This window comes from Oncorhynchus gorbuscha, linkage group LG06 (genome assembly GCF_021184085.1).
Source record: "Oncorhynchus gorbuscha isolate QuinsamMale2020 ecotype Even-year linkage group LG06, OgorEven_v1.0, whole genome shotgun sequence".
In the NCBI taxonomy this organism is placed as follows: Eukaryota; Metazoa; Chordata; class Actinopteri; order Salmoniformes; family Salmonidae; genus Oncorhynchus; species Oncorhynchus gorbuscha.
In genome coordinates, this window is record NC_060178.1 from 83,241,837 (window position 1) to 83,260,686 (window position 18,850).

The following is an 18,850-nucleotide window of genomic DNA, read 5'->3' on the forward strand; positions in this document are numbered from 1 at the left end:
CAAGAAGCTGATTAAACCACATGATCATTACACAGGTGTACCTTGTGCATGGTACAATAAAAGGCCACTCTAAAATGTGCAGTTTTGTCAAACACAATGCCACAGATGTCTCAAGTTTTGAGGGAGTGTACAATTCACATTTGAGGGAGTGTACAATTCACATGCTGACTACAGGAATGTCATAGAATTCTATGTTAATTTCTCTACCATAAGCCGCCTCCAACGTCGTTTTAGAGAATTTGTCAGTATGTCCAACCAGCCTCACAACCACAGACCACATGTAACCATGCCAGCCCTGGACCTCAACATCTGGCTTCTTCACCTGCGGGATCGTCTGAGACCAGACACCCAGACTGCTGGAGAAATAGGAGTATTTCTGTATTTAATTAAACCCTTTTGTGGGGAAGAAAATATTCTGATTGGTTGGGCCTGGCTCCCCAGTGGGTGGACCTGGCTCTCAAGTGGGTGGGCCTATGCCCACCCATGGCTGTGCCCCTGCCCAGTCATGAAATCCATAGATTAGGGCCTAATGAATTTATTTAAATTCACTGATTTCCATAAATGAACTGTAACTCAGTAAAATCTTTGAAATTGTTGTGGTTTTATATTTTTGTTCAGTGTATATATCATCACATCAATGTTTTGTGAGTTTTCTTCAGGAATACATTTAATGGGTAAAGATACCTGATTTATCCCAAAAAATTACTTTTAATTTTAAAAAATCGTGTTAATTTATCCTATTACTGAAACTTTACAGGATTCTAAATTACCAAATTATTTTTTACAACCATAATGCTATAGCTCCTGAAATAGTGTACTTAAAACTTTCAGAGAATCCTATCCAGGTAATTGGAGTAAATACTAGCAATGGCTCTCGGCATTTTAAGAGCCTTTTCAGATCTTTGCTTTGAAGACAAAGCAGGTTCACAGTGTATAGCTCAGCTCCTTTGAATTATAGCCTTGCAAAATACTTCCTTTAAACCTAAATTGTGTTTTATGCTAATACAAAAGCTCAACATGTAAACAACATTTCTGTACCAGAACAGAAGAGTTAGAAAATGTATTTGAAGCTCAAACGATCCACAATTTTATGAACTTTATGAACCCTTTATAAGGCATTCATAGTCTATGCTTCACAAATCATGTAAGCAAATGGTATGCTAGAGGTTGACAAAGGGGTTATGCCACATTGTGTGCCTGATTTAAGGACTTGTTAAAAAGCTTGTATAGGATGAATTGCTTAAAACAATGTGTATCTCTGTAGGCATAAAGGGTTTATGACAGCTTAAGTAAGCCTTTAAAGTTGTGTGTTTTTAAAGAGGAACCAAGGTTTTTCATAATGTTGAATATCATTCTAGAACTGTTTTTGATTTATTAATACAACTATGTTTGTCTGTCTGTGCTTTATCGTTGTCTGTTCTTTACAGTTCAAGTGTTGTGGAGGGCAGGAGTACAAAGACTGGGAAGTGAACATGTACCATAACTGTACAGCTCCTGGACCACTGGCATGTGGCGTTCCTTACACCTGCTGCCTCGAAAACAAGGTCTGTGCTGCTCTTCCATTAGAGCTCATGATGCAAATGAGAATATAATATATATTTATTTAAATCAATTTGAACGCATTGTTTGGTGTCACAGTACCCAACCCAACACCTCACACACATATGACAGTCTGGGAGCAGCACAGGGTCAGCTCAGCAGAGCAGGGACCCTGAAGCAGTTTCTTTCAAAATGACAGTAGGAAGCATATGGAATAATGATGCCAGCAACCCTATGGCTGCAGTTCACTCCAGTCTGCTTTTACGTGTCAGCCCTGTGATTCAAACTGACAACCTTCCTCTTATTGGTCCGAGACTCTAACCTTGAGGCTACCATTGTCTCCAAATGCCACTTTTGTCTTTTTCTTAGTGTCTTTGTACTAAACAAATCTCGGGTTGGGAAGATCACACATTCAAACTTTTGTCTGGCAAGAAACATGGAAATGTACAACCAATTCGGGTTATTTGCACTCATAATTTAACTGTTTAGCATTGTGGTGTTTCAGCAGAGAATGGTTGATTAGAGACCACTCTTCATGTCCCCTAACACGTTTTCATACTTGTTGAAAACTATTAATCAGTACAGCTCAGATTTGTTCATCTCTAGATGCCTCCTATGCCATATTTGTTCCCCTCCGTGTTGTTCTGATCTCTAAATATAACAGTAGGGTCGTTCTTGAATTACGGTCGCATTTGGGCATCGCATTATGGGGAAAATGAACAAAACATTTTTTCTTCCCATTCTAAATCAATTAATATGGTAACTGAATTACCTTTTTAAAAATAGTTTTTAATAACAAATTATATAACATTGTGACACCAGTAGGAGTAGAAACACCAATAACATAGGTATTTGAAGATTTTGATGTTACAGCCTGAATTTGAAATGGAATACATATAGATTTGTCACTAGCCTACAGACAATGCCCCATAATGTCAAAATTGAATTATGTTTTTAGACATTTTCAAATGTTCAAATGTCTTGAATCAATAATTATTCAACCTCTTATGGCAAGCCTAAATACGTTCAGGAGTATCAATGTTCTTAAGTCAAATAATAAGTTGCATGGTGTTTAAAATGTTTTTTTTTCATATCTGTGCTCCACACTGACACTATGACTATGATTGTTTTTGAAAGAAAAGCCTTTTTTCCCCATTTTAAAATAACATCAAATTGATCTGAAATACAGTGTAGACATTGTTAATGTTGTAAATAACTATTGTAACTTGAAACTTCTGATTTTTAATGGAATATCTATGTAGGTGTACAGAGGCCTATTATCAACAACCATCACTCCTGTGTTCCAATGGCACGTTGTGTTAGCTAATCCAAGTGTATCATTTTAAAAGGCTAATTGATAATTAGAAAACCCTATTGCAATTATGTTAGCACAACTGAAAACTGTTGTGCTGATTTAAAGAAGCAATAAAACCGGCCTTCTTTAGACTACTTGAGTATCTGGAGCATCAGCATTTGTGGGTTTGATTACAGGCTCAAAATGGCCAGAAACAAAGAACATTCTTCTGAAACTTCGTCAGTCTATTCTTGTTCTGAGAAATTGCCAAGAAACTGAACATCTTGTACAATGCTGTGTACTACTCCCTTCACAGAACAGAGCAAACTGGCCATAACCAGAATATAAAGAAGAGTGGGAGGCCCCGGTGCACTACTGAGCAAGAGGACGAGTACATTCGTGTCTAGTTTGAGAAACAGAAGCCTCACAAGTCCTCAACTGGCAGCTTCATTAAATAGTGCCCACAAAACACCAGTCTCAACTTCAACGGTGAAGAGGTGACTCTGGGATGCTCTTCCGGGATGATGTAGCGTGCCCGGGGAAGTCAGATCAGGCGTCCACAGCTGCAGTCGGAATAGCAGCACAGGATCATCAACTCAAACAGGTGGACTTGGGACAGGAACGGCAAGGAATCATCAGCTCAGGTTTTATTCAGGCAAGGTCCAAGGGCTCCAGCCCTCCGAGAGGGGAGACAGGGACCCCATGCTTTGTGAGTTCTTTCTGTGAATGTGATCCCCTTTCTCTGAGAGCACAGCTGGTCAGACAGGATGTCACTCAGCAGAACTGACAACCACTTTGTGTTCTTAAAAAGTACAAAGATAACATCCTCCAGGCAGCTGGGGATGGGGTCTCGTGCTGTCATGCCACTGTAGGAGGATCTGGCTCTGAATCCTATTATACTATCCTGATTTTAAATGGCAAGGTAAAAAAGTATCTTTGTCTATTTATTAATCTTATTATGGGCATGCAAAACTTTTGTCTGTCTCAAAGATTACGTTTTAACCTGATTGGTAAAAATAGCAAGTCAAAATGAGAGATGCATGTTGTCTTTCAAGCTCATGATTTTCAACATATAGTTGCTGGGATTTGAGATATAGAAGCAGATAACCTTCAGGGATCCCCATGGCTGAATGTATTATCTTATCTCTAAACTCCAGATATTGACACCTCACAAGGCTTCATATAAAAGGGTGAAACAAAAAAATGCATCGTTTGTTCCGAATTAAAATTCCAGTCTCTGAAGTGAAGAACAATCTGGAACATGTCTGTCTTAGCTCTTTTTGTTTAAAACAATTTAGTTCTATTGATATTTAAAGTGCCTCTACTCTGCAACTTTCCTGAGGTTCCGTTTTTTTATGCATGTCAAAATGCCCATGGTCTTACGGCCATATCACATGTTCTCCCCTATGGTAACTCATTATTGAACAAAAAGATTGAAAGACTTCTCATTTTGTTTTCTGAACATGCACAGTTGCTCAGGGATATTTATGTCAAAGTACACTGAATAATGTATACCTTCTATCATTCAAGTGGAATTAATTCAAGTAAAATAGAATGGACAGCTTCTTACAGCATCATTTTGTCTATGAAAAGAGAGTTAGGTGTCTGTTTGGTTTATAAGTTGTAGAGCTTTTTACCAGTTTTCCACAAAGTACTCCATCTCTGCTGTGAACCACCCAAGCTGAAGCGAGTAGATTTCCCTGGTGTGGGTCATTCATGTTGTGTGTTTTCCCTCAGTTATCACTGTCTACTGTTTGCTCCTTAATAAGTAATGCACATCCTGGGGGGCAAAGCTAGGATTTTAGCAATGTTTGTCAACTTGTTCCAATAAGACTTGGAGCATTTGGTCACATTACTTAGTAATATTTTAATTGAAGTCTTAGCTAATGTTTCACATTTTAACATATTTATTGGTTGCTCTTTTGAACATGATCTTAGGCTGGATATTAGCCTACATATTCATTCCCTAATGTTGGGACCGATTTGATCTCTCTCACTCATCACAATCACTAGCCAAGGGCCAAACCTCTAAAATAGTTCAACTAGACCAGGGTTGCCCAACCTTTTTGACATGAGATCTAATATTTCCACAACCAGTTTAGACGATACCAATCACAGGGTTCCCACGTTTATACATTTTATTAACTTTTCCACAACTTTTCATGCCTACAGAAATGCATGTACTTTCAAAACAAGCTATTTTGTTTTTCTATTGTAGAAAAGCAGGTGGACATTGTAGAGAAGATTCCTCATTTATGATTCATTATTTGAATAATCCTCAAGGGATGTATCCTAACTTCAAATATGCTTGTGTAACTTGCTAGTGATGTGCTCAAATCTGTTATCACTTTTACTTAGTATTATGTTCTTACTTTTCAGCCTAATGAAGTTACCAACACACTATGTGGATATAAGGTCCTTGACAAAGAGGTAAGACTATCTGAACAAAATCTTGTCTCTGTGTGTCTCACGGTCTCAATTTCGAATTGTGAAAGTCTAAATGGGAAATTGATGTTTACTGATGTCATACAGAGGGACAGTGCATTCATTTTCTCATTCATTTTTTACATTTGTTATCACATATGTATGAAAGATCATATCACACACATCAGTCATACAGATTTGCACAAAGGCCTGCCATTTTAAATGTATATCCCTCTTGCTTAGAGGCTGGACTTGCAGAACGTCATCTACATCAGAGGTTGTACTGATGCTGTCTTCATCTGGTTCATGGATAACTATAAGATAATGGCTGGCTTGCTGCTTGGCATCTTATTCCCCCAGGTAAGAGTTAACCACCATGCCATTTCAGACTGACATCCGATGTCCACCAACAATACACAAGTAATGATTCACACAGAAATATTATGGGCACAGCTCTTTGGTTAATGGCTGTAGCAGGAGACAGGTACTGGTTTCCACATGATTGTTTAAAAAACTGCTTTTCGGGGGGGGGGGGTAGAAAATATGCAGTTATATTGTGAGCTATTTCCTTTTTCCCCCCTTGTTAAATCATATTTTTTTTAAATGTAGCTTCTAAAATGGTCTCATATTTTAGCTAGAGAGGGTGATGCAGCTTCCCAGTCACAGCTTGCAGTGGAAGCCCCTACAAATATTTGCTTATCACTTTATAATGTCTGCCTCTCAAAACTAATCATTGATTGACACATTGGACACTTTCCATTGGTTTCAAATGCTATGTCCATCTTATCAAGCACAGCGGGAAAACAGGACAGATATGCAAAATTGAATTTACACCTTCAAATTCTGTGAGTAGTTTCTCAGATCTTATGAGCTTTTTTGGAGATATTTGGCACAAATGAAAGTTTAATCATCACCACAATATGTCAACTGGAACTTTAATCCACTATCAATCTGCAGTAGGAAAATCAAAATCAATTTTTAGGGTATGAGTAATGTTATTGTAAATTGCGTTACTGTGAGCCAAGTCCCCATCTGCTGCCTAACTACTCTTTATCTTTTAGAAGGGTTTATGTTGTTTATATGCAACACAAACCTACAGGTACACAAGAGCACCATGAAATGTCTAGGCCCATGTCCCCATGAATGGGGTCTCCACAAACGCGGAAAACATTGCCCTTAAAAGGTGCATAGCTGCCCAAAGAGCGACTGGATTGAATCCTGGACCTACAGTACGAGTCAAAAGTTTGGACACACCTACTCATTCCAGGGTTTTTCTTTATTTTTACTGTTTTCTACATTGAAGAATAATAGTGAAGACCTCAAAACTATGAAATGACACATATGGAATTATGATAAATAAATATAAACCCTTGAATTAGTAGGTGTGTCCAAACTTTTGACTGGTACTGTAGGTCCATTCAGAATATGAGTGTGTTTGGCATGCTTTATGGGCCTCCCAGTTATAAATTCTTCTCCACTGCAAAGATGAGGCATTTTGGTTTATGTGACACATCACCCCATTCGCAGACTTTCCCTATGGAGACAGCACTTTGATATATGTTGTTTACCTGGTTCTGCTATAGATGGGCCAAGACAGAGCAGTATTTGCACAGCAGTGAGTCTAGATTAGTGCATTACTTACAGCTGATAACTAATCATGAGGCCATTTTGGAGTAAGTGAGGTTGGAGGACATGAGCAAGAACCCTCTCAATAACGGACTTGGGCTGAACACATTGAGGAAATGTATTGTGTTGTCCATGTAGGTTCACTGTTGAAGCCTCTTTGTTGAAGTGTGACCTTGAGTAAAGTAACCTAAAGGACTTTGTTGTTTGTAACGTCCATGCTCCTCTACCATAACTGGGATTAATTAGGTACTATAAATCCGGAAAGTTTTTTTTTTTTTTTTTTGCAGTTGGTGAACGTGTTCCATAATGGTCCCAGGAGCCTTGGTTCATTACATGCTCCATATAATTTCCTGTTAATTAGCTATGTTCAATTATAAACATTATTACCACTTGTATCTTATAGAAAAAAAGTTATGCTTATAAGACTGAAGTCTACTGTGAAGGGCCAATGATGTCACATGTTAACTATGTGTCCAAATGCAATCTGTTTCTCTGAAAACAATGAATACAAATAACATAAGTTTATCGAGCAAGATTTTGAAGACTTTTCAAGACTCCTTTCAATCAAATGATTGCAATTCTAGGCTATTTTGACATAGTCACACCACACAAAATTACCAAGTCAATAGATTTTTCTCCCATAATAATTTGACAGACACAGACGAATCACCTACCCTTCAATAATTTGTCCACCTATTGACTACTGATTACATACCTTGCCAAATTAGATGTTTTACAATTATATATTCAGAAAGTAGGACTTTCCTTTTAATTATCTTCTCTTTGCTTTTATTCTTTATTTATTCTATATATACTGTGTACAAAACATGAGGAACACCTTCCTAATATTGAGTTGCACTCCCTTTTGCCCTCAGAACAGCCTCAATTCGTCCAGGCATGGGCTCTACAAGGTGTCGAAAGCGTTCCATAGGGATGCTTGCCCATGTTAACTCCAATGCTTCCGACAGTTGTGTCAAGATGGCTGGATGTCCTTTGGTTGGTGGACCATTCTTGATACACATGGGAAACTGTTGAGCATGAAAAACCCAGCAGCTTTGCAGTTCTTGACACTCAAACCGGTGCGCCTGGCACCGACTACTATACCCCGTTCAAAGGCACTTAAATATTTTGTCTTTCCCATTCAACCTCTGAATGGTACATATACACAATCCAAGTCTCATTTGTCTCAAAGCTTAAAAATCCTTCTTTAACCGGTCTCCTCTGATTTGAAGTGGATTTAACAGGTGACCTCGAGGGATCATGGCTTTTACTTGGATTCACTTGGTCGGTCAGTCTGTCATGGAAAGAGCAGGTGTTCCTAATTTTTTTGTACACTCGATGTACTGTTTGGTGCCCAATTTGTCCAATAATATGGAGCATTGGAGGGAACACAACTTGGAGGGTATTGACTTCGACAGATTTTGTGCTTCTGTGTTTCATAGTATGTGGCTAAAGTAGAACAAAAGGATTGTCGTCTGACTGGCATTTTATATATATAATTTAGACCATTGTCTACTCCCTCTATTGATTTCTTGATCCCTCTGTATTGATCTCTCACCTGAAGCTATGTGAAGGCAAAAGTGAGTTGTAGAAAGGACATGGGTCACAAAGGTTCTCCCATGGGTTATTGATTTGAGGGTATTAATGCTTATTTGTTGTTTAGATTAATCATTCGATGTGTTATCTAGTTATTTGAAGAAACCTCCCACGTAGCTTGTATAACTCCTGACTCTGTCTAACAAAATGAGGCCGACTTTCATTTGAAACAGGCCATCGAGACAAGGTAGAAGAAGTGGTCAGTAGTTCTTTGATTTGATTTAAGTCTTAGATTTGATTAGCCATCAGTTCAGTGACTTTGGAGTAGACTGTTATGTCTGAGTTTCAGACCACTCAGTCAACGAGTTATGGAACTAAAATGTCACTTCATAGCTGACTTGACTTGCCGTCTACAGCACTTGAATACTTTTAAGATGCCATATACCCACATGGATACTTTTAACATGCCATATACCCACATGGATACTTTTAACATGCCATATACCCACAAGGATACTTTTAACATGCCATATACCCACAAGGATACTTTTAACATGCCATATACCCACAAGGATACTTTTAACATGCCATATACCCACATGGATACTTTTAACATGCCATATACCCACATGGATACTTTTAACATGCCATATACCCACATGGATACTTTTAACATGCCATATACCCACAAGGATACTTTTAACATGCCATATACCCACATGGATACTTTTAACATGCCATATACCCACATGGATACTTTTAACATGCCATATACCCACATGGATACTTTTAACATGCCATATACCCACAAGGATACTTTTAACATGCCATATACCCACAAGGATACTTTTAACATGCCATATACCCACATGGATACTTTTAACATGCCATATACCCACAAGGATACTTTTAACATGCCATATACCCACATGGATACTTTTAACATGCCATATACCCACATGGATACTTTTAACATGCCATATACCCACAAGGATACTTTTAACATGCCATATACCCACAAGGATACTTTTAACATGCCATATACCCACAAGGATACTTTTAACATGCCATATACCCACAAGGATACTTTTAACATGCCATATACCCACATGGATACTTTTAACATGCCATATACCCACAAGGATACTTTTAACATGCCATATACCCACATGGATACTTTTAACATGCCATATACCCACAAGGATACTTTTAACATGCCATATACCCACAAGGATACTTTTAACATGCCATATACCCACAAGGATACTTTTAACATGCCATATACCCACAAGGATACTTTTAACATGCCATATACCCACATGGATACTTTTAACATGCCATATACCCACATGGATACTTTTAACATGCCATATACCCACATGGATACTTTTACATTTAGGGCTGTTGACGGTAAGAGCACATAGCTTGAGCTTTAGAATCAGCAAAAGTTACGGCTTCCTGTTTATTCAATTGCAGTTCTTGTCTGTTTCAGGTTTGTGCTGTTGGTTGAGAAGGCATGCTTCAGACTTTTCTTTTAAATGTTTTGGAAAAGTGTTTTATATCAAAGACAGAATGTAATGATGTGACATTATTTATTAAAAGGCAGTGGTCAGTAATGGACTGCAGATACAAAGTGCCCCAATATGCGATCTGCTTACAATACATTGAACTAGTTGCCACCAAGCCCATAGTTTAAGACCATATGTCCCATCCATAACACTGAATCTCCTTGTGTTTGCAGTTCTTCGGCGTGATCGTTAGCTGGCTCTACATCACGCGGGTGGAGGATGCCATCGCTGAGTTTGGTCACTACCAGGATGGACTGTTGGACACAGTGGACAGGAGTGGCTTCAGGGCAACCAAGAAGCAGGGTAGAATGGCCAAATGTTGCATTTGCATGCCAGAGATCGACTGAGCGTGCCTCCTTTTTATCTAATAAGCCTAAAACACTGCTGTGCCTGTGCGAGCTCAGAGAGAGAATACAGCCATGCACTGCCTGCCTCAGCCTTCCAACATACTGGAGCTATCAGCTCCGATTTTACGACGCTGTTCAGATGCTTTTTAATTGGTTTAATTCAGGGATAAATTTTTTTTCGGGGGTTCAATTATGAAGGTTTTAGTAGGATGGAAAGGTATGAAATGTGTATGGCCTTTTATGAATAGCCTTTTTTTCTCATTGGTGAAATTTATTTTTTATTAATTCATAGCAAAACATTGAACGCTTTTGAATGTTAATTTATGGAGATTGTAGCTCTAGCCAGTCCTGTAAAGTATATTTCTAGCTTTTCAAAGGGATATATTTTCTATGGGGAAGTTTATGGAGGTTATTTTACCTTAATCCAATTATTTATTTTCAGAATCATTGGCAATGTCATGGGTTCAACACATTAATGGTTTTGTGAGTACAAATGTAATTTGGTAAGTTTAGTCAGTCACTCAATGTGGCTTGATTTGAGGAGCTAGGAATACCAAAGTTGTTAATCATGTATAACATGCACATGGTCAGTTGCCCACATGTTATTAGGATGTTGTACTGTGTAATGGTTTGAAATCTACATGTATGACTTTGCTCAGTCAGTGATATTTACCTCCAATATGTCCAATAAGCTGTGTTCAAGATGGATGTGTGCTTATGCTCTCATGATTACTCATACTCTTCCCAGAACAGCATTCTGTGAATGGTCTTCCTGCCAATTATTGTTATCACTGTTAAAAGAATGTTATCGTATGGGATTGCATGCCTAGCTTTAACGGCTAACATACTTATTCCGACCAGAAGTTCCATCAGCAGCCTGTGTCCATGGCAATGAACTAAATTGTTGTTCTCCTGAGACAGAAAGATATTTAAATCCACACACACACAATAGAAAGGCAAACTTTTTTTAAAATCGTATCTTCAAACTCATTTCAGCTCAAAATACATCAAATTAATTCAAGTCAAATCTACTGGTTATTTATTTGACCAACTTTTAAGGTGCTGTCTTTTTGTCAATCTTTTGGTCTTCTTTTTCAAAATGAAACTATTTGTACTTTTAAGCTGTTTTTTTATGTGTGTGAGCTCACTAATACTTTTGAACATTTTATATAGTGAGTGATCTGGTGAATTAATAAATCATGTTTGCAGTCATGTTATGCAGCCTTTGTAGTATAGTTGCTCTTCCTGTCCTGCTGGTTTTTATGTGCATGCAGAGGGTGTCCGGCTGTGACGATGTAAATATTTTATTCTTTCATGGAGCCTAGTTCACCCAAAATACTCCATTTGTGTAATTGTTATTCTTCAGTTTTCTCTCTGTCCCATTACAAACCCATTAGTCATCATGAACATACTTTACGTTCTTCAACCTTTTCAAACACATTTCTAATACAAAACCCATATTAGTCTACTAGCCAACATATTTTTTCCATGATGCCTTTGGTTTTCCTTAAGAGAAAATACTGAAATTTTTCGCCAGAAATCTATACAGTTGATGTCGGAAGTTTACATACACTTAAGTTGGAGTCATTAACTCGTTTTTCAACCACTCCACAAATTTATTGTTACAAATTATAGTTTTGTCAAGTCAGTTAGGACTTTGTGCATGATACAAGTAATTTTTCCAGCAATTGTTTACAGAAAGATTATTTCACTTATAATTCACAATTCCAGTGGGTTAGAAGTTTACGTACACTAAGTTGACTGTGAAATTAAACCACTTGGAAAATTCCAGAAAATTATGTCATGGCTTTAGAAGCTTCTGATAGGCTTATTGACATCATTTGAGTCAATTGAAGGTGTACCTGTGGATGTATTTCAAGGCCTACCTTCAAAATCTTTGCTTCATATCATGGGAAAATCAAAATAAATCAGACCCCAGGAAAAAATGTAGACCTCCACAAGTCTGGTTCATCCTTGGGAGCAATTTCCAAACGCCTGAAGGTGCCACATTCATCTGTACAAACAATAGTACGTAAGTATGATCACCATGGGACCACAGCCGTCATACCGCTCAGTATGGAGACTCGTTCTGTCTCCTAGAGATGAATGTACTTTGGTGCGAAAAGTGTAAATCAATCCCAGAACAACAGCAAAGGCCCTTGTGAAGATGCTGGAGGAAACAGGTACAAAAGTATCTATATCCACAGTAAAACAAGACATAGACAAGACATAACCTGAAAGGCCGGCTCCGCAAGGAAGAAGCCACTGCTCTAAAACCACCATCCAAAAGCCAGACTATGGTTTGTAACTGTACATGGGGACAAACATCATACTTTTATGAAGAAACGTCCTCTGGTCTGATGAAACAAAAATAAAACTGTCGCTCTTGCTTCTGGTGATTCTCTGATCCACCTCTACGCAGATGACACCATTCTGTATACATCTGGCCCTTCTTTGGACACTGCTAACAAACCTCCAAACGAGCTTCAACGGAATTACAACCCTTCTGCTGTGGCTTCCAACTGCTTTTAAATGCTAGTATAACTAAGTGCGTGTTCTTCAACCGAATGTTTTCTGCACCCTCCCGCCCGACTAGCATCACTACTCTGGACAGTTCTGATCCAGAATATGTGGACAACTACAAATACCTAGGTGTCTGGTAAGACTGTAAACTCTCCTTCCAGACTCACATTAAGCATCTCCAATCAAAAATTAAAACAAGAATCGGCTTTCTATTTCGCAACAAAGCCTCCTTCACTCATGCCGCAAAACATACCTTCATAAAACTGTCTATCCTACCGATCCTTGACTTCGGCGATGTCATTTACAAAATAGCCCCCAACACTCTACTCAGACTACATTCAGTTATCACAGTGCTATCCATTTTACCACCAAAGCCCCATATACTACCCACTGCGACCTTTATGCTCTCGTTTGCTAGCCCTCACTACATATCCGTTGCTAAACCCACTGGCTCCAGGGCATCTATAAGTCTGCTAGGTAAAGCCCCGCCTTATCTCAGCTCACTGGTCACCATAGCAACACCCACCCATAGCACTCGCTCCAGCAGTTATATTGCACTGGTCATCCCCAAAGCCAACACTTCCTTTGACCTCCTTTCCTTTCAGTTCTCTGCTGCCAATGACTGGAACAAATTGCAAAAATCTCTGAAGCTGGAGTCTTATAGTATATACAGTGGGGAGAACAAGTATTTGATACACTGCCAATTTTGCAGGTGTTCCTACTTACAAAGCATGTAGAGGTCTGTCATTTTTATCATAGGTAGTACACTTCAACTGAGAGACGGAATCTAAAACAAAAATCCAGAATATCACTGTATGATTTTTAAGAAATTCATTTGCATTTTATTGCATGACATAAGTATTTGAAACCAGAAACCTTTTTTTGCAATTATAGAGATCATACATTTCCTGTAGTTCTTGACCAGGTTTGCACACACTGCAGCAGGGATTTTGGCCCACTCCTCCCAAGATCTCGCGATACATGGCCCCATCCATCCACCCCTCAATACGGTGCAGTCGTCCTGTCCCTTTGGAGAAAAGCATCCCCAAAAATGATGTTTCCACCTCCATGCTTCACGGTTGGGATGGTGTTCTTGGGGTTGTACTCATCCTTCTTCCTCCAAACACGGCGAGTGGAGTTTAGACCAAAAAGCTCTATTTTTGTCTCATCAGACCACACAACCTTCTCTCATTCCTCCTCTGGATCATCCAGATGGTCATTGGCAAACTTCAGACGAGCTTGGACATGTGCTGGCTTGAGCAGGGGGACCTTGTGTGAGCTGCAGGATTTTAATCCATGACGGCGTAGTGTGTTACTAATGGTTTTCTTTGAGACTGTGTTCCCAGCTCTCTTCAGGTCATTGACCAGGTCCTGCCGTGTAGTTCTGGGCTTATTCCTCAACTTCCTCATGATCATTGATGCCCCATGAGGTGAGATCTTGCATGGAGCCCCAGACTGAGGGGGATTGACCGTCATCTTGAAGTTCTTCAATTTTCTAATAATTGCTCCAAACGTTGTTGCCTTCTCACCAAGCTGCTTCCCTATTGTCATGTAGCCCATCCCAGCCTTGTGCAGGTCTACAATTTGATTCCTGATGTCCTTACACAGCTCTCTGGTCTTGGACATTGTGGAGAGGTTGGAGTCTGTTTGATTGAATGTGTGGACAGGTGTCTTTTATACAGGTAACGAGTTCAAACAGGTGCAGTTAATACAGGTAATGAGTGGAGAACAGGAGGGCTTCTTAAAGAAAACTAACAGGTCTGTGAGAGCCGGAATTCTTACTGGTTGGTAGGTGATCAAATACTTATGTCATGCAATAAAATGCAAATGAATTATTTTAAAATCATGTGATTTTCTGGATTTTTGTTTCAGATTCTGTCTCTCACAGTTGAAGTGTATCAATGATGAAAAATTTACAGACCTCTACATGCTTTGTAAGTAGGAAACACTGCTGATTTTGCAGGTTATCAAATACTTGTTCTCCCCACTGTATACCCTGTGGACTGAGCTGACGTCATGTTAGCATTGTCCTTTTTATAGGTGTTGACATTCTTGCAGTGTCCCTCTCTCACTAAATCAAAGCACGTCTGCTTGTTTTGAATTTCCAGTTCCCTCACTCTCTCTCACTTGCCTTTTCACTTTGCTTTAACCCTTCACTTACATTTAACATTGGGGGTAAAATGCTATGTACCGTTAAGGCTATTTTCCCACTGGAGCACTAAGTATAAATAAGAACATCTACATGATGCATGAATGATACCTGCAAATTACTTTTATAGGCACTATTCAGCACTTGACTCCTTAACAACAGTATCATTTCACTTGATATTTACAATGCCTTCAGAAAGTATTCAGACCCCTTGACTTTTTCCATATTTTGTTATGTTACTTATTCTACAACTTTTTAAGTAAAACATTTTCCTCAGCAATCTACACACAATACCCCATCATGACGAAATGAAACATTTTTATTTGTTTTTAGCAAATAAGATGAAAATGAACCAGATATACCTTATTTGTATAGAGTACCAGTCAAACGTTTAGACACACCTACTCATTCAAGGGTTTTCTTCATTTTTACTATTTTCTACATTCTAGAATAATAGTGAAGACATCAAAACTATGAAATAACACATGGAATCATATCCCACAGTTGACAGTTCATGTCAGAGCAAAAACCAAAGCATGAGGTCGAAGGAATTATCCGTAGAGCTCCGAGACAGTATTGTGTCGAGGCACAGATCTGGGGAAGGGTACCAAAACATTTCTGCAGTATTGAAGGTCCCCAAGAACACAGTGACCTCCATTCTTCAATGGAAGAAGTTTGGAACCACCAAGGCTCTTCCTAGAGCCGGCCACACTGGGCAATCAGCGGAGAAGGGCCTTGGTCAGGGAGGTGACCAAGAACCAGATGGTCACTCTGACAGAGCTCTAGAGTTCCTCTGTGGAGATGGGAAAACCTTCCAGAAGGACAACCATCTCTACAGCACTCCACCAATCAGGCCTTTATGGTAGAGTGGCGAGACGGAAGCCGCTCCTCAGTAAATGGCACATGACAGCCCGCTTGGGGTTTGCCAAAAGGCACCTAATGACTCTCAGACCATGAGAAACCAAATTCTCTGGTCTGATGAAACCAAGATTGAGCTCTTTGGCCTGAATGCCAAGTGTAATGTCTGGAGGAAACCTGGCACCATCCCTACGTTGAAGCATGGTGGTGGCAGCATCATGCTGAGGGGATGTTTTTCAGCAGCAGGGACTGGGAGACTAGTCAGGATTGGAGCAAAGTACAGAGAGATCCCTGATGAAAACCTGCTCCAGAGCGTTCAGGACCTCAGACTGGGGTGAAGGTTTACCTTCCAACAGGACAATGACCCTAAGCACACAGCCAAGACAACGCAGGAGTGGCTTCGGGCAAGTCTCTGAATGTCCTTGAGTGGCCCAGCCAGATCCCAGACTTGAACCCAATCAAACATATCTGGAGAGACCTGAAAATAGCTGTGCACAACGCTCCCCATCCGACCTGACATAGCTTGAGAGGATCTACGGATAAGAATGGGATCAACTCCCCAAATACAGGTGTGCCAAGCTTGTAGTGTCACACTCAAATGGAGTTGATTCTGTAATCCCTGCCAAAGGTGCTTCAACAAAGTACTGAGTAAATGATCTGAATACCTATGTAAATGTTATATTTCAGTTTTTATTTGTAATAAATTAGAAAACATTTCTAAAAAAAAACTCTTGCTTTGTCATTATGAGGTATTGTGTGTAGCTTGATGAGGGGGAAAAAAACAATCCATTTTAGAATAAGGCTGTAATGTAAGAACATGTGGAAAAAGTCAAGAGGTCACAATACTTTCCGAAAGCACTGTATGTTAAGTAATTTACGAAAAGGGATTTGATACACTTATGCTAACCTTAACTGAAATGCAATCTTTGTACAAATGTGTTATACCCTTTCATTCGTTGGCCCTGCCATCAACACTGCAATTTTAAGAGCAAAACATTCAACATTTCTCACATACAAAAAATTATTCCTCAGCTTTTAGATTTTATACAATGGGCATCTGAGGAGGTTATATTCTAATCAGCTAAGTTTTGGCCACTGAAATTGGCCTACAGCTAAAAACCTATCCAGAGGAATAATTGGGCCCTTCAGCTATCTTTGTGCTGTCACATTTAAGAGATACTCCTTGGGAATTGGATGCTCATTTCAGAAATAGTGCTCTGTGCCCCCAGGACAGAACCAACCTTTGTTGTGACACAAAAAACAATATATGTTGTTGTTGTTTACACCCCAATCAAGGAGGTATCCTGCAAGGATGACACACTTACTCATACATATACAGCCTCTGTGTCATCCAGATTACTAATAGAGACCCACTGGGCAAAAACTGGTTAAATCAATGTTGTTTCCATGCCATTTTAACAAACAAATATATTTGATGATGTTGATTCAACGTGGTAAACTGATAGATTTTTTAAAAAGTCTTCAGCGTAAGGGAAACACCTATGTTTTTCACCCAATTTTGTTCACCTAAATTCAATGAAATGGTGAATTGTTGTTGATTTCACATTTAATCAAGGTTAGTTGACAACTCAAATGTGCCCAGTGGAGAGTTTAGTGGTTCTTAAAGTGGGGAATGGGCTCCACTTGTCCCCCCCCCCCCACACACACAAGCTAACGCAACCAACACAACCCCCCCCTTAGTAAGTAGTGGACTGGGCTATATATTTCAGCCAACACTATTCCACTCTGCTTCATCATAACTGTCAAGAGGATCCTCATCCCCACCACCACTGATGGGTGTTCAGAGGACATAAAGCATTTAGGATGATGTCTAACATATTAACATTAGTATTCAGTGTGTGTCATACTACTGACAAGTTTTGAAAAATAATGTAAATTATATATATAAATGAATAAGTGATATTTCCTATCTCAGAAGTGGACCATATTTCATGATAACACTATGGTGCTTCTGGTGTTGCAGCTGCCAGTGTTTTTCCCTCAGTTGGGTTTGGGTGGAGTCATCACATTTGTCATGTTTGTCTGATGGTGTATGTATTCTAAAAGAGGTATCTTCATCTAATCTGTGGCGGTGTTGATATGGCTACTGCAAAGCAACAAAGGATGCATTAGTTGGCCTATGTATAGATGAAAAACTGATTGGTTTACTCACTCATACACTCAAGCAACTTAACAATTGATTTCCATAGAGCAGTTAATTTACATCCAAGGACATTAAGCACTGGTTCCGAAGAGATCCTTTTCAGATTTCTTCGGTTGCTTCAGTTTGTCTGTGTATGTCCAAGGCCCAAAATAGTACAGTGCTACCAAATGTGATTGTTGTAGAAGATACATATGTTATTAAGAGAAAGTGCACATTGAATCTGCCATTTCAATTTTCAAATAGATTTTTGATCTGTCTGCCCTCCATTTAAAGTGTTCTACCTGGTCGCTTATCCCTGCCCATACCATAACCCCACCACCACCATGGAGCACTCTGTCTGGCGGGGTGAGTCCATGCTTCTGAAAAGGTTACCAACCTGTGTCCTATATTCTGTGGCATTTAACACTGAACCAAAATATATACGGAACGTGTACAGTGTTGGTCCCATGTTTCATGAGCTGAAATAAAAGATCTTCCAAATTTTCTACACGCACAAAAAGCTTATTTCTCTAAAATGTTGTGCACACAAATGTTTACATCCCTGTTAGTGAGCATTTCTCCTTTGCCAAAATAATCAAATCAAATCAAATCAAATTTATTTATATAGCCCTTCGTACATCAGCTGATATCTCAAAGTGCTGTACAGAAACCCAGCCTAAAACCCCAAACAGCAAGCAATGCAGGTGTAGAAGCACGGTGGCTAGGAAAAACTCCCTAGAAAGGCCAAAACCTAGGAAGAAACCTAGAGAGGAACCAGGCTATGTGGGGTGGCCAGTCCTCTTCTGGCTGTGCCGGGTGGAGATTATAACAGAACATGGCCAA

At 39.3% G+C, this 18,850-nt stretch overlaps 1 protein-coding gene across 1 annotated transcript in view; it reads left to right on the top strand.

The window, feature by feature from the left end:
- The window catches only part of tspan15 (tetraspanin 15), a 47,165-nt gene extending 35,619 nt beyond the window's left edge, over positions 1-11,546 (top strand). The window contains exons 5-8 of the mRNA XM_046354296.1: positions 1,428-1,544; positions 5,213-5,263; positions 5,501-5,617; positions 10,161-11,546. Coding sequence (XP_046210252.1) covers positions 1,428-1,544; positions 5,213-5,263; positions 5,501-5,617; positions 10,161-10,334 — 459 coding nt within the window. The 3' untranslated portion in view covers positions 10,335-11,546. The remainder of the gene's footprint in view (positions 1-1,427; positions 1,545-5,212; positions 5,264-5,500; positions 5,618-10,160) is intronic.
- Positions 11,547-18,850: the final 7,304 nt, after the last annotated feature.